Source organism: Dasypus novemcinctus, chromosome 15 (assembly GCF_030445035.2).
Source record: "Dasypus novemcinctus isolate mDasNov1 chromosome 15, mDasNov1.1.hap2, whole genome shotgun sequence".
In the NCBI taxonomy this organism is placed as follows: Eukaryota; Metazoa; Chordata; class Mammalia; order Cingulata; family Dasypodidae; genus Dasypus; species Dasypus novemcinctus.
This window is the reverse complement of record NC_080687.1, coordinates 89258596-89275928: the sequence shown is the minus strand read 5'-3', so window position 1 is coordinate 89275928 and position 17333 is coordinate 89258596. Positions and strand designations below refer to the sequence as shown.

Sequence of the window (17333 nt, the reverse complement as noted above, 5' to 3'; positions counted from 1 at the left end):
CCTCTATCTCTACTCTCCAACTCTGAATTTTCTCTTTTCCAAGCTAAGAATTGTCTTTTCCCTCAAACAGTTCCTTGTGGGGTAGCTTCTAGCTGCACTCTCCTTGGAAGATGATAAAAAGGGTGTATGCTGTTCTTAAGAAGAATGCCTGTGCCAGCCATCGGACTCTTGTGTCTTGGGTGCTCTGCCATGCCTGGGCTGGGACTCTTGTTTTTTGCCAGCTGGCTTCTGGGCCCTTCTGGGCAAATCAGGGGCATGATAGCCTGATAGTATACAGCTGACCTTGTGAAGAGACAAGAGCAGCTGAGCCCAGAAAAAAACTAGCCCTTCAGCCTACAGCTGAAATCGGAAGCTCTGGGACCAAAGAGCCTTAAGAGGAAGAGGAAGGCGTAACCCTCACAGACATTGCCCGCCATCTTGCTTCAACACATGGCAACAGACATTTGGTGAGAAAGTACCTCATATGGTACCTTGAGTTGGACTCTTCAGGGCCTCGTAACTGTAAGCTTTCACCCCAAATAAATACCCTTTATAAAGACCAAGAGATTTCTGGTACTTTGCCTCAGTACCCCTTTGGCTGACTAATACACTCACCTATCTGGGAAGGTTTCCCTAAACTTCTATAATCCTCCCCTCCTCTGTGCTTCCCCAAATATGAGATGTCATACTTTTTAAATCACTACACATAACATTCTGAGTTAGAATAATCTTTCCTCCTCACTCTATAGTGATCTCTAAGGGCTTATTCCTAAATCTTTACTCCTGGAGAGAGCTGGGCAAATTAGGTGTTTACTGGTGAAATTCAAGGAACCATTATTGTAAAGAATAAATCAAATGGGTTTTACCATTAAGCATTTCCCACCAGATGGAACATTACTTAGCAATAAAAAAATGAACTATTCAGACATGAAAAAACTTGGATGAATCTCTAGGGACTTATGCTGAGTGAAAAACATCAGATACTGTATGAGTCCATATTCGTCAAATGACAAAATGATAGAATTAGAGGTCAGATTAGTGGTTGCCAGGGGTTAAGAAGGTGTGTGGTTGAGGAAGGGAAGTGAGTGAGGCTAAAAAAGGGTAGCAGGAGGGATCTCTGTGATGATGGAACTGTACAGTACCTTGACCGTATCAATGTAAATGTCCTGACGGTGATATCCACCATAGTTTTGCAAGACGTTACTGGGTAAAGGATATACAGGATCTCCCTGTGTTATTTCTTAAAACTACATGTCAGTCAAGACTTATCTCGAAATAAAGTTTCATTAAAAAACACAAAACCCAATATCTGCCCCCCCCCCCCGCCCTGCCCGGTGAGAAAGAATACAGGCTTGACACATTCTCCAAATGCATTCTTTTTATTTGAGAAGGACGATCTCGTGGCAGTGCCCTTTAGGAAAGGCGATTCTCATAATCATGTACATCAAATCAACCATTACTCTCAGCAAAGTACAAAAATACACACATCAGTGACTTCTGTACAATAAATACATAATCATGCATCCCACAATAAAAGGCACGGAAAACTGGTCACTTAGTAGTCATAAAAATTACTAGCTACATTAACAAAGCCACCCAAATCATCTGTACAAGGAAATGTAACAATATATTCCAAAGGTGAAAACACATTAAAACATCTTTAAAATAGTATGCAATAAATATCTCAATTGTTGTGTATATTTTAAAAATTATGCCATTGTAAACAGCATGTAAACAAACAAAATTCATGTTTTCTTACCATTATTAAAAGTAATTAGAGCCAAAGTTATAACCTCTGCTCTGTCAGGTATATTTCACTGGCAAGTGTGCTAAGCAGTTTAAAGTTTCACTCTTTTCTGCAGCAAACAGAGCCCACTGAGTAATAAATAGATAGACATCCTCTGCATCTTTCAAATACCACTACTGAGTTTCAAAACTACCAAAATGTAGCAATTTGTAACTACAAATAATAGAAAAAAGACTAAATTAAAAGAAAACGATCTTCTGCAATGGAAGGAACAAAAGGGACTCCCCTTTAACATTTTCAACATGAGACTGAAGAGAAGGCAAAAAATTATGGATTATTTTTATTGAAAGGTAAAATGAAAACTGAATATAGGGGTGAAGTGTCCAGACTTCTAACTCCTGTTCTGGTGGACCTTTTACAACATAGAATAAAGACTAAAGTTGTATCAAACTAAGAATTTCCTTTTGCTAGAAAATAGAAATGAGTGATACTGTATATTGATGGGAGACAGTGAACTTTAAAATACTCCTATCAAAATATGAATATGCATACAAGCAAGATTTTCCCTCATATTCACAGATATAGTTTTTTCTCTTTTCATAAAGGAACTCTATTATCTAATAATCAATAAATATTCAGAAAAGTAAATTTTTTAAATAACTCAAATATTTTTGTTTTATTTCACCTATATATCAGTGCATTGTGGCACATAAATACTAGTAATATATTGATGATATGTTCAGATAATTATACTACCTGTTAAATAATATTACTCCCTGCTCCCCATAAAAAATAACTGAGGTGGAAACCTCGCCCTCTAACTTTCACACGGAACCCCTGAAGTATACCAGAATGCATTACCTTACAATTTCTTTCTTCTACTATAAATTCACAATACATACCTCTTATATATTTTGCAGTATCTGTTATTAATAGGGATACATACCCTCCTAAAATGATCTGTAAATTTAGCTCATGTTCTACAAATCTGTCACTTAGCTCACACTATGGTTGCGGAGATGGGATTCTATAGGAACAATGTAACATGCGCTTGACAAGAGATGGTAAAAATTATTTGTGGCTGACACTAAAATACAAAAATTGTGAACACAAACATGGGATTGTTTCTTAATGACCCAACATTTTGTTAGTCTTTTTAATTTTTTTTAAAGGTAGGAAGAGACTTCTTCTCTGAAATAACCTGAGAAACACTTGGTTTAAAAAAATCTCCACCCACTCTCTAAAACAGGCTGTAGAAAATAATTGTGAAAACAAACACAATCTCTCCCAGGCAGGGGCTATGTTTTATTTCTTTGTCTCCCCACCATCTAATCAAGTGCCAAGTATAGAGCAGGCAAGAAATGCTGACCAGGTAAGTGAAGGAAGAAGACATTTAACGATATCCATTTTGATTAGTATTGAATTCAAGAAATGATCAACTTTAAAGAACTTGCATTAACTTTTATTATGATTTGGTGACATGATAGAAAGACTTTCTAGAATCACAAAAGAAAACAGGCTCCTAGCAACAGTTTTTAGTCTATAATCTATAAGGGGTAACAATGTCACAAACAAGCCTACTTAAGTTTGCAACATAAAAAATGAAAAAAATCAATATAAATGACCTGAACTCACACAAATTCAGCCTATATCTCCAGCTGAATATTAAAAAAACCTTTTACCTTCACTCTTGTTTTTTATTCTTTCTCAAGTCTTATTACTTTGTGTCGGTAATTGGTATATATGTTTTTGTAGAGTGCATACACTGAATGTCTGCAAAAGAAACAATAATCTTTAAGGCATATTTATGAATTCCAAGAATCTGACAGTTCCTTATTTTACTTAAAAATAAGTAAGCCTTATTTTTAGAAACAAGAGCCCAGATTTGGTAAATATTTCTGATGTACAGCTCATAAATTATTACCCTGCCTAAAAAAGATGGTTCTGTGATTGGTCGTGTCCTTTCCTGCTATTTTCTTGTGCTGGTTTGCCCAGAGCATGAGCAGACCTCAAGTGAGTTCACAAGGAAGTCTAAGCTTTTGTGAAAGTATAAAAATAAGTAGAAGTTTGGATTTTATGTTTACCAATTCATTCGTTCAAAAACATTTATGAAAATCATATTATGTGCTAGCTAGACCTGAGACTACAAAGATGGAAAGAGAGAGAAGGTCAGTTGGGGAGGAAAACATTATATATGTGGATATATTACTAGAACCCAAAAATGTTTAAGGTATTATGGAGCATGGAGGAAATATTGAACTCTGACTTCTATCTGAGGAAATCAGTCAGGGCTTCACAGAAAGTTAAATTTAAACTGAGTCATCAATGAGTTGATCTAGGGCAGGTTGATGGAAAAAAAAAACCACACATGCCACACATGAATTGTGAATTGTTCCAAATTCCAGAGAGGATAGGATGTTTAAGAAGTTAAAGAGGCAAGGTCATAGAAATCTTTATCCATTATGCTAAGGAATAATGTTGCTCTACTGTAAAGAAAGGAGAGCCTGCTTAAGAATTTTTAGCAAAGAAACAACAAAGCAATTTTGTATTGCAGACCACTCTGTCCATCATGTGAAACATGGCCTAGAGGTGGGGGAGAGAAGTAGGATTAGAACCAGTTCCTGAAAAACTATCACCAAAATACAGGAGAAAACCCAAAGTTTGGACTGATGAAGGCCTGAGCTAAGGTGATGGAATAGTCATTTTACTGCAGTTAATTAAAACAGAGCATTAAAAACACCCAATTCAACTTTTGAGATGGTCAAAAAGGAAATTTACAACTGTATAAATACTGGAAAAATACTTTGATACGTGAAATGTTTTTGCTTGCATAACCCAAAACCAATATTAGATTAAAAATTTTTTTCTTCCATATTTTAGCATAGGAGTTCCTTGGCAGAAGATCATAATTCACATAATGTTGCCATGAAACTGTATCATCCTTCAAAAGCTTTCTGAAAGCTTTTCAAGTGAAAGGAAGAGAGAAAACAAAAGAACTGCTCAGATTTGCATTCTGTCATCCTCATCATTGTGTATATTTTTTAAAAATTCACTGCATCATTGAAGTCTGTAGACAGAGCAGTTTCTAATTAAAATTATAATTAACTTCAATTATACTAAGGTCATCTGTAAAACAGTATATTAGTATACTGTATATCAGTGTGGGATGCAAATTTTCAGAAAAATAATTTCTTCTAGGCACCTCATCAAATCATGTTGGAATAATTGTTTAGAGATCTGTCATCATGAATATTAAGTTGTGTCAATTAAACAGATAAAAAAAAGACCCTGAATATTATTCCTTATGACACGTAGCTTAGACCCTTTTATAATTCCAACCTTCTGGGGACAGGGGAGTTATAATAGGTGCTCCAAGTCATCATACTCTACTATAATAAAGACCAGAGACCTGATTTAGTAAAGAAACATTTAGATCAGGATCAGATAGTGACTGTATTCAAATGTCATGTATAAACAAAAATTCTCATTTATCCTCATGCATAACCAATTTAAAATTTTTAGCTAGGTTGTTTCTAATGTCTAATTTATTTCCCTTAATCCTACCCAGATTCCCGTTCTGGTAATGGTTAAGATACTCTAGTTTATTTTGGGGAAGTTTTTAAGGCACTTCGCTTGCAGAAATAGTATGCCATGGCCAGAAAACAAAGATAATGATCCATGTTGTGGATCAAAACGGAAGCAAGCTGGTTCAGAATTCCCACAGTGTAGAGGAAGTGATGTCACGGGATAAAACTAGGTAATGAAGTTCCCTCCTCCATTTTTTAAAACCACTGACTTGAAGAGATACTTTCCTCAAGGAAGTCTTAGAAAGGATGTCAAGGCCTTAACAAAAAATATATACACACATATAATGTTTTTTGCATGAATATAAAATGGTTATTTTGGGTGAGCACAGAAAAAACAAAACTACTCAAAATTTTTGAAGATGTTAGAAATGAGTTTTCAGCATATCCTAAAATTAATAGTATGATTCAGGAGTAAACAGATAAAAATACCCATGACCTGTTCTGAAACAGATTGGTGGTACTATACATGTAACTTCACTCTAACTTTCAAACAGAACATCAAAGGGATATTTATTTGTACTTTTGATTTTCATGCTGTAGTTTGGGAAGCCTTTCTTTATATCTAATATAGTGGGAAAGAAATGGTAAATGCAGCTGGGATTCACACTTTTCTAGTCTCCCCCCCCCCCATTTTTTTTTTTTTTGAGGTACCAGGGCTGGGATTGAACCCTGGGACCTCCAATGTGGGAAGCAGGTGCTCAACCACTGGAGCCACATTTACTCCCTTCTAGTTCCTTTTGTCATTGAAAAATTACTGAGTACTTACCATGAATAATATTGTGAACCATTTCTAACTGGGGAAACTCAGGCACCAAAAGAAATAGTTTATAAAAAGCACACAGTGAGCCAGTGCCAAAGTCAGCCAACAAACCTAAATCATATTCCCATCTCCAGAATCATGGAGTTCAGCTTTTACATTTTCAATTTTTTTGTTGTTGTTTCAAATGAAAGGGAAATCTGTCATTGCTAACAATTTCAAGGCTCAGCAGGTTCATGAAAATCTCTTTGGTCAGCATGGCTGTGGTCCACACCACGTGTCCCATGTTTTTCGATAGGAACTAGCTGAGCCTTCTAAGTTCTGCCCACCTCCATCACCAAGGCACCAACATTTGCCTCATGTAATAACTACTGATGTGTGTGGATCACATCAAGTGTCTTGAAAGATTAGGTCATGCAAACTGCCAACTTACCTGACTTTTACATTTCATTGACACAGTGGTCTCCCTGAAATCACTATGTTGATAAGATACAGATTCAGTTTCAGACCTCATCGGTAACTTTTTTCACTTTTGTAATACCGTGCATAGCAAACATTGCAACTATGTTTTGCGATCCTAGAAGGTAAGGTAAACGTGTCTATGTTTAAGCTATTTGTTCCCAAATCTTTGCTAAATTACTGAGTCAAACTCCTTTTCCCTTTCACTTGCATACAATGGCTTCTCACATATTTTCTCCTTCTTTTAGTAATTGCTTAGGCAACAGTAAAATTAATATGAAACTGTTTTTGAAATTATAGGAAATTCGTAATCTTCTATGATAGCTCTTAAATAGATTGCATTGTGAAACAGTTTAAAAAGGCTGAATTTAGGGCTTGTTAAAGCAATTTCTTTGGTGTATCACACTGCTTTGCACATTAAGTCAGAATAGTTTTTTACCCCCTTTAAAACATGGTTTTATTCTGTGTGGGATGTTGTGCCATTGTTTTAAATTTTTAATATATTTAAACAGTTGCATAGAGAATACTTTCAAACAGAAATAATCCAAAGCTCAATTAAAATCCACTGACTTCAATGACAGAAACAGACAAATCATGACCCTCTGTAGTTCCTTTTCTAAAGCAGTCCATGGTCATATTCAAACATGTATTAAACATACACCTCCTGGGACCAAGGGCTGGCCATAGAAGTATGCGACACTTTGTGGGTACAAGAGTCTTTAATGACTGGGACCTCTCTTAAAAACAAAAATTGAAAATTTACCACAGAAACAAAGTTTGAATCTGAGGATAAAAGTACAGGTGGTAAGTATTGCTTTGGTTACATTAAATTCTTATGACTAGTAATTTTGTTTTGGCTTTATGTCTGTATTTTTTTTGAAAATGAACACTATTTTTTTTTTTAACAAAGTCCCTATTTAGTTACCCATGATGGCATAAAAAAATACCATTTTTTCACAAGGAAAAAAATGGGCATCTGTTTGACAGAAATGAGCACTTCAAGTACATAAGTAAATTGTTGACAGTGCTATTACACTCCAAGCAACAGTCGTAAAAAAAGAAAAGAGCTAGCATATGCCTTTTGTAAAAAGATTAGAGTCCACAACATAATAAATAAATACACTGGTTTATACAACAGGTGAAAACCTTCTACTGAGGATTATAAATAATACTGTCTACTTTTGACTTTGCTAATATCAGCACTGCCCTCTATATAGAAATTCAAAGGGAAAATATATACAAAGCTGATTTGTTATTAGATATTTTTGTCTGCCCAAAGTCCTGCAGACTGAAATACAACTTGGCAGTTTGGCCAGCATGATAGTTGTTTAGGTTAAAAAAAAAACAGATAAGGAAAAAAAACCCCAGAACCTCGTACACAGGGAGCAGGCAGTTAACCAATGAGCTATACCTGCTCCCTGGCAAGAAAATATTTTAATGTGATAATTAATAAAACTAGTAAAGGAGAACCTGTTGTACAAACAAACATTTTAACATAAAAGTGAGACTTTAATCTCACTAATGAAGAGGAAAAAAAATCAGTACAACTTACTTGAAGATTTGAAAAATAATTATCATATTTTCCCAGCTCTACATAAATATATTACTCCAATTTATTAGTCATCTTCAATATACAATATATAACTCACAAAACTGGGAATGTTACAATATCAAAATCTTTCACAGCACTAGTTACCAGTTACCAGAACTGTTAGGAAATCTTTAGTTACATATCAGCATAATACTTAAAATGTAGAAATAGATATGGCTAAGCTGTGGCAAACAGTGCAATCAAATATTAGGGACCACAAAATATATTCTTTTTCCTTTTTAGCTTGTACATCTAATTGCATTAGCCTACTTTAATGGTATTACCTACTGAGTATCAAACTCCTTTACTTTAATGCATTTTAAAAGCAACCCTAAGTTCCTTTAGGTTTGGCTAATTTATTCTTGAAATGCAGTTCCTATGAAATACCCAGACTATTTGTAATCCTATACAATGGATAACTTATAGCTAAAGAGAAATATTTTATGTAGAGTTTTTCTAACTCTTTAGTGGCTTCGATGTTATTTTTCCAACTAAAACTTGGAAGTGCATAAGAACTTAAGAGAATATATAAATATATGTAAATATAATATCTTAGTTACATAAAAGCACTTGATCTGTTCACCTATATTATTGTAATACGGGGTCTATATTAAACACTGTTACTGAGTTTAACACGGTCTCAGCTACTCTGTTACACTTCCTTTCCTGAAAATGACAGAATGAATTATACAAATAGGTACAGTCCAGCTGTCTTTTATTTCTCTGTTCTCTGTAATGAGAAACCTTTATAACTTTTTCTTCCAATAGAAATATCTCTAAATACAACTTGGAAAAAAATAATAAAGAGAAAACAATAATAAAGCCTTTAAAAGTTAATGCTTTGTGTATTATACAAACCAATACCATCACCTTTGCAAAGTTTTCGTTGTTTTTTTAGGAAGGCATCCTACTTTTGCAAAGGTATCACACTAACCATCTGACACAGAGATTGCTGTAAAAATGTCAGTTGGGAGATGCCCTAACAGAATCGAGTTCTAGGCCCTCCCTACCCTTGGGGTGGGAGAGTGAGGAGAGGGGGAGGCAGGCAGGCAGGCAAGCACTGTGGGATTTGCTCGGGTGGCTAGTCCACTGGCCAACACTGACTATTTCAGAAATCTTCACTACCACTCTTCTGTTCAGCTGGTTTAAAGAGCTTGGTGTCTTTAAACTGCCACTTATATTTTCCAACTCTAAACTGACTTTCTTATCCAATCTGCACCTGAAAGATGCAAGATGAGCTCACTGAGGTGGAGGGCTGGGGGTGGAGAGGGGATGAGAGATCCTAGATGTCAAGATTGAGAGACCTAATGTTTTTGTAGTTTCATTAGAAGGTATAACCTTTAAGGAATTCAATTCCATGAATTTCCACTATGAGGACAGCCCAGGGGGAGATAACAGATGGTTTACTTTAGAAACTATGTATATAGGTAACCGCTATAGTTTTCTAAGTCATCACTTATGATTATTTCCTCCTGGGTTCTTGTTAAAAATAGCTTCCATGAAATCTAAAGCACTGCCCTCTGTTCATTAAATTGAGCTAAAGACTGTCAAGACAAGAATGTTGTACTAAATTATACCAATATGCAAAAAAGTATCAAGTGAAGGAGTTCTTACAACTCATGGGGAAAGATCTTATTATAGAATTAAATGATATATATTTTGGGGGTCAAAGATATGAGATCTTACTTTCAGGGATGGTTGAAAGGAATTACTAACCATATAAAACTAAAGATAAATTAGCATAACAGGAAAACAGATCTATAGCTAGCCAATCATGTTTTCTTTGAGGGCTCTAGGGAAGCATTCACATTACTTGCAATCATTTTGGGTCCTTCCTTTTTTTTTTTTTTTTTTTCTTGCATGCCTAGTGACTCATTTCGTGTATGTATTGCTATGTATCCTCAAGCCAGAGCCAAATCAACAGGATAATCTATGGATAAGAGAAAATGAAAATGTACCAACTGTAGGCGACTGAGCTGTCTTTTTTTTTATCTCAGTACATATTCTTCCAAAGTGTCCCCTGGGACTTAAGTTGTGAACAAATGACTGTGCCAGTGGGAAGAAAACTGAGCAACTGGGGATTGCCTGTGACTTAGAGGTGGGCTGAGGGGCTGGAGAGAGGCCAGCTCTGGTCAGCCCATCTCTTCTGTTCCACCTTACCTACCAAAACACAGCCGCTGGGAAGGTTGTGCTCATCTAGAACAGAACTGGAAGCAAGGGTTGAGAAGACATTTCAGCTGGGGCGATGTGTCTCAGCTGCCTTCTGGGGCTAGCTGGGGAATACACGGGAAACAGGGTAGGCAGAGAGCCACTGACGATCTCCTGAAGACCCTGGATCCCCAATATCTAGGAGGGACGAAAGGGATCTAGGCCAGTGGACATCACCTGAGGGACCTTGGTAAAAGGAAGATTCTGACTCAGCAGGCCTGGGGTGGACCTGGGAGTCTGCATTCCCACAAGCTGCCCCGTGATGCTGACTGTGCTGGCTCATGGACCACATTTGAAGGGGTGAGGCTCTAGGCCAGTGCTGTCCAGTGTGGCAGACTCTCTACTTGCAATTTCCACTATGGCTACTGAGCCCTTGGAATGCGGTTAGTGCCACTGAGTAACTCATTTCAAAGTAGATTAAATTCAACATTTAAGTTTACATAGCCACAGGGCTAGTGGCTACCATATCCGACAGTACAGATTTAGACATTCACAGGTCAGCTCTTCTTGGCCAGAGCATTAACATAACACCCCTATCCCCCAAAATCTTGACTCCACCAATTCATTTGGATTAGCAGGTATCCTTTTATCAAACGCAAACTGCAAAATGACTTTCTGCGAACTGTTCTCTTCCTAACCCTTAGCTAAATGACCACAACGTGTGTGGGGGGCGGGGAGAGAAAGGAAAGCGGTAATTGTGTAGTGGGACAGCTCAGGGGCAAAGAATAGCAGAGGGCAGTGAGGACCTGGACAGCCATCACTGTATGGCCCTGTGGGGCGAGGGAAAGCCGGCGCGTTGGGAAAACTCAGAAAGGGAGGTGGGAAGATGTTGACGAGAAACTGCACAGAAATTTTGCGCAGGGCTGACCCTGTCCCTTTCCTTCTTGAAAAACAACTTCCTCTGGAACATGAGACCGTGAGAGGATGCGGGTCTTGGCTGCGACTCCCTTCGCCCCAAATCGTCCAGGTGCAGGAGAGTTACGGGTGAATTCTCACCCAGCTGATGTCTGGGTCCAACTACAGAGCCTCGCCTGCATTCCCGAGAGCTGTGATCAGATTTCAGGGAGAAGCGCTTCCGACAGTTGTTCTTGTGTTTTTTTTTTTAACCCATGCACTAGAAGCTGGTTCCTCTGCGACCCTGACAGATGCCGAGGGCATCGTTCTGGCAAACAGGGTGAGTAAAGCGTCTTGGGCCCCCCAGCGTCACACATGGCCGAAGCTTGTGGAGAAACGTGTTCTTTAACAGAAGAGATGTTCACGATTTCATTTCAAAGGACTTCCCTTGTCTGAGAGCCGTATGCAGGAAAATTCTAGCTGCCCAAGGATTCTAGTGACTGGAGTTTAGGTAACTGTGGTTTTACAGCATATATAAACGGTGTTGCTTAAGCGTGAAAAAAATCGACACCAAAGAAAAAATTTCAATCATTTCCACCTTACTCTTAAATTCTGAACGTATTACTAGCTTGAGGATCCTTACTACTGGCATAAGAACGTTGTGGGGGAGTGAAGATCACAGGATCTTCCTACCCACAGCCTGTTTCTTAGAGTTGCTCTGCGCCTGGCTCCCGCTTTGCTTTTCTGGTAGGGCTGGCAGGGATCTGTGGCATCAGAAGGCTTCTGAGAACCTGGGTCCTCCTATTTTGCTTTCACAGAAAAATGCTTAGAAGAGTAGACACTGTGCAGGGTAGAGGCTGTAAAAGACCTGGAGGAGGAGACTTTCGATTTCACAGGTGTGGGTAAAATTAAAGTCATGAGTAGCTTATTGCTCTTTTAAACTACGTGATATAATTCCCTTTGGAAAAGGTCCATTTGTTCACAACTTAAACAGGTGAAATATTTTGTCAGGCACAGTTGGTCATGACCCTATCGGGTTCACTTTTAAAAACAGATACCCAAATTTTATTTTAGTGGCTAAATATCCAAGCTATGGACAAGAATAAGCTGTCAAATTTTTATGCTCCTTTGCTATAATTTAATTATCCATCTGACACTAATTCCTTTTAAATGGTCTTCTATTGATATTTCTCTTTAAACATTTGGCAAACAATTGTCTAGAAATATTGCAAGACTATATGTATGCAAGTGTGGATACATACCTATACACTACTGAACACCTGGAAGGCTACTTTATGAAAATTGTCACGGCTGGGCCAGTACCCTATTTGCTTCTTTTATACAAGACATTTAAAATTATATAATCAATATTTTGGTACATAATGTCTAAAGAAAGGTTAAGGATATTTTTGGGATTTTTTGATCAATATGCCTTTGGCTTTCAAAGATTTGATGACTGTAATTTTGAATCCTAATGAATTCACTGAAGTGTAGTGGCTTATGAAAAGAAAGTAAAATCTACCCCTTAACATGTAAGAATTAAGAGATAATAATAATAACAAAAAGTCTTGAAGCAAAATTTGAAATCTCGTTTGTTGGGAAGTTTGCATCAGAAAACCACGTAGTTAGTGGGTAAGTAAGGGTGACTGAATAGTTTACCAAATCTCACCTGAGGCCTTGGGAAATTCCTGGATGTCAACAGCCTACTATATTATAAACTCAAACAGAATATTAAATAATTATTACATTGAAATTACATGTAACAGCAAAATGTGGGAATTTTACTTTGGAAAGCTACTAAGGGTTGTTAGGCAATACGGCATGTCATTTTATGAAAATACCCAGAGAGTTTTCTTAATTTACTCACCAATTGTTTACGAATTGCTGACATAAAGTGGGCTTCTATAAGATGTACATAATTGGTTGGTTATGGCACAGGCCCATGTTCACAAATTCTTAGATATATTATTTATGAAAAATTCCAAATTCAGGAACAGAAAGGTGCTCATAGCCAGCAAAAAGGAACGTGGGGAATGAAAAAATTCTATTGCAACTTACATGAAAACTGTTAACAGTAATACAATTTTAACGTGACATGCAAGAAAAAGGACCATTCAGGTAGGAATATCGTGCGTGGAGATCTGCTTTCATTCATAGCATTTAAGGGGTTTGAACCATTCCCTTGGACCACTGAATGCCAGAAGACCAGAAGTGATATACCAATCTGATATACTGGTAATTTAGTTTCCTTAAATTATTTTAAGGGAAGAGGCCAATGCTTCCAATAACGAATCCTCAGAGTTTTAACCACCTATTGCTATGCCCCTGAACAGTAAGAACATTATAGAGAACGGGTTTAAAGGAAGAAAAGTTTTCACAAGTCCACCTTGTAGACAATGCAGGTGCCTCAGATTCTTCCTACCTTTTGCTAATGTGACCATAGCTGAACACGTCAGGTTTGTACAATAAGAAAATGGCTTCATGGAATGTATCTTTTGGCACAAAAATATTCCCTAATACCTCAAGCCATATGTCTCACCCATAGCAAAATATCAAGCCATCGAGGTGCTTCAGTGGTGCCTACTTATCCCTCTGTGCAGAAAACTACAAGAAGAGCACATTGCTTCCAAGAACTTCGTATTAAGTAGCAATTACTTCACTTCCAAGGAATAGCACCAAAATGATTACACCTCAGACGGGGGAGTACTCCTTCCAAGCTCTTTAATTCCCTGGAGAATTCGCTTCACATGACCCACTTTCGGTATCCCCAGGTCCTAAAAAGAAAAAGAAGAAGGAAAAAAAGGAAAGGAAAGACAGAAAGAAAAAAAAAAGGAAGAGAAAGAAGTTTATTGATAAAAGAAAGCTAGGTATTAAATAACCAACAAGAAACATGACTAGCATTTAGTTAACCTATTTCCATTTATTTTCAATGGTTCAGAATGTGAAAGCTAGAAAAATAAGTTTATAAAACAAATATTACCTGGCCCAATGAAAACTTACCATACTAATAAAAATAGTTCCAACACAAACCTTAACTGTGAATTCTCATAAATTCTTTACAATGGCAGTTCTTCAAGACAAACTAATTTAGCTTCTCCTTTTATTCTTCTTCCTTTTCTTTTTTAAACACAGGCTCTTTTGGGGTCTCTGAGAAAGATCTCATATGACTCCAAGGCATCCACAGTTAGTCTTAAGACAGCTCTACATTTCCTTAAACTTAAAAGCAAGGCCAAGAAGGCAAGAAAGCATGGAAGACTGGCATGGTTTATCTGGACTGCAGGATGCATAGAAGACAAAAGCAGGGGATAATATAGGAAAATTAGATTGGAAGGCAAAGTGAACACGAGAGTATATGCCTGATCTGCAGCTCTGACAAAAAGTCCTCCTCATTACAGTCCATGGGCAGCCATATTCCTGGCAGGCCAATGATTGTCCCATTTTCCTGAACACTGCGATTGCCTCAGGGATGGGAAGATGACCTGAACCCAGCCAGTAAGAGTCTTCCCTGGGACTTTAGTTAAAACGCTCAGGAAAGGAGTCTCCTCTGCTTCTGAGATTGTGGGCACCAAGTACTGTAGAAGGCTGGTGCTGCCAGGAACCGTCTTTGTCACTCCCTGGAGACAATTCCTTACACATCCAGTTCAGACCAGCCCAGGAGCCAGGTGACCAGCACTGGTTGGGTCAGGCTAGCTTTGCCTCCACTCTCTGGAAGGTCACATCCACCGCTGTCTCAATAAAGTTCTCTTTTTACAGAAACAACACAGTCTTCTCTTCTTCTGTATTTTCTTTATCCCTTCTTTCCTCCCTCCCTCCCTTCCTCTGTCCTTCTATCCCTCCCTCCCTCTCTTCCTTCCTTCTTTCTTTCCTTCCTTCCAGAATTGGATCCTAGTACAGAAAAGGACATTGGTGGAAAAACTGGTGAAATCCAAATAAGTTCAGTAGTTTAGTTAATAGAATGTACCACTGTTAATTTCTTAGTTTTGGCAAATGGACCATGGTACTGTAAGGTGATTAGGGGATGCTGGGTGAAGGGTATATGGGAAATCACTAGGATCATTGCAACTTTCTGTAACTCTAAAATAGTTACAAAATAAAACATTTAAAATAACAAAAACAATCATGCAAAAAGAAGTTCAAACAGTATACAGGGCATACAGAGAAAAATAAGTAATAAAAAAAGCAAATCCCTTGTACTTTTGGTATCATTTTCTATCATCTGAAACCTCTTTGAAAATAAAGTTTATTATATTTAAAAAAAAAAAAAAGCAAGGTCAAATGGTAGAAGAAGATACCAGTGCTTGCCTCTTGTTTATGCTTTTGGAATGCAACTACATTCACAGTTGCATTTAGATTATTTGAGTGAAACATTGAAATATTCTTCATACTTTGAAATGTATAAGTATAAAAATGACTAAACATAGGTATCTGTGGATTGATACCTGTCAGCCTCCTGAGAACACTTTTGGCTCCTTTCCCTCAGAATTCTTCTCATTCCTTAAAGAAATTATCTTCTGATAAAATACCAGTGATTCAGTATTTAACCATCATAAATAGATGATGATTGCACAGAGCAGCACTAGGCAAACCTTTGTCAAAGGAATGACTGAAACTCATCCAAGATAGCCATAATATTCAATTTCTGAAAAACTATGGGGAAGGGCTTAAGGCCTAAAACCATACAACTTCTTTAAATGTTAGGGGAATAATCGGTTTGTTAACATTTGAAGTCTAACAACCCCTTTATAAAACAGAGTTTGAGATATTTGAGAATTAGTAAAAAGATGACTTCCAACACAGACTGGAAACAAGGACTATAAGGCACAAGATTATTTATCTGAGATGATAAAGAAAGATTCCAAATATCCACCTTGTTTTGTAAATTAACAGCATTATTTATTATTATTATTTTTGGAGGTACTGGGGATGGAAACCAGGACCTCATATGTGGGAAACAGGTGTTCAACCACTGAGCTATCCTCACTCCCACATATTCATTTTTAAACTTTTAAATGAAATAGATGACATTGTTTTACATCTACATACACTCTCTTGCCCACATCTTTATGAACGCTTCTAATTCTACAGCAGCAATGTTAGTGATGAATCTAAATCCTTCTATAAAATATTCTCTCCAAAGCCAGTGCTATTTGCAAGCTTGAGATAATTTCAGGATAAATTTTTGTAACATTGAGCCAACCACAGAAAATATTTAAATATTAGACATTTAAAATTAGGCCAAATACACACTGTGTCCTCGAGAAAAAAAACATCTTTGGGGGGAAGTAGAATCTACTAAGGATTACCATTTTGGTGTAAACAGATGAATGTTTTCCACTGAGTTACACTAACTTCTTACTTATATTTCTTTAGTTTGAGTTCATCATTTTCAGGTCTTCCAAGGGTTATGCTGTGATAGCTTTATGGCATGATATTTGTTATAGCCTTCTTAAAATTATTTTTTAAATCATATTCTTTATTTATTTTTGTTTTTATTTTAGGAGGTACTGGGGATTAATCTTGTACATGGGAGGCAGGCACTCAACCACTGAGCTACAGCTGTTCCAAAAGTCCAGTTGGGTTTCTTTTCTTTCTTTCTTTTTTTTTTTAAAAGATTTATTTTATTTATTTCTCTCTCCTCCACCCTCCCCCCCTCTGGCGCCCCAGCTGTCTGTTCTCTGTGTCCGTTTGCTGCGTGTTCTTCTCTTTTTTGTCTGCTTCTGTTGTTGTCAGAGGCACAGGAATCTGTGTTTCTTTTTGTTGCGTCATCTTGCACACAGGAATCTGTGTTTCTTTTTGTTGCGTCATCTTGCTGTGTCAGCTTTCCATGTGTGTGGCGCCATTCCTGGGTAGGCTGCACTTTCTTTCGCACTGGGTGGCTCTCCTTACGGAGCGCACTCTTTGTGCATGGGGCTCCCCTATGCGGAGGACACCCCTGCGTGGCACGGCACTCCTTGCGCGCATCAGCACTGCGCATGGTCCAGCTCCACATGGGTCAAGGAGGCCCGGGGTTTGAACCGTGGACCTCCCATGTGGTAAACGGACGCCCTATCCACTGGGCCAAGTCCACTTCCCATGGGTTTCTTTTCTTTTCTTTTTTTTAGGAGGTACCAGGGATTGAATCTGGGACCTTGTACCTGGGAAGCAGGCGCTCAATGACTGAGCTACACCCTC

The 17333-nt window shown here is 37.6% G+C and overlaps 1 protein-coding gene across 7 annotated transcripts in view; it reads right to left on the bottom strand.

Moving 5' to 3' along the window:
* Positions 1–13115: 13115 nt before the first annotated feature.
* Positions 13116–17333, bottom strand: part of DGKH (diacylglycerol kinase eta) — a 192878-nt gene continuing 188660 nt past the window's right edge. For all 7 annotated transcript variants that reach the window (XM_058276630.2, XM_058276632.2, XM_058276631.2 and 4 more), the window contains one exon: positions 13116–13936. In XM_058276630.2, coding sequence (XP_058132613.1) covers positions 13847–13936 — 90 coding nt within the window. In that variant the 3' untranslated portion in view covers positions 13116–13846. The remainder of the gene's footprint in view (positions 13937–17333) is intronic.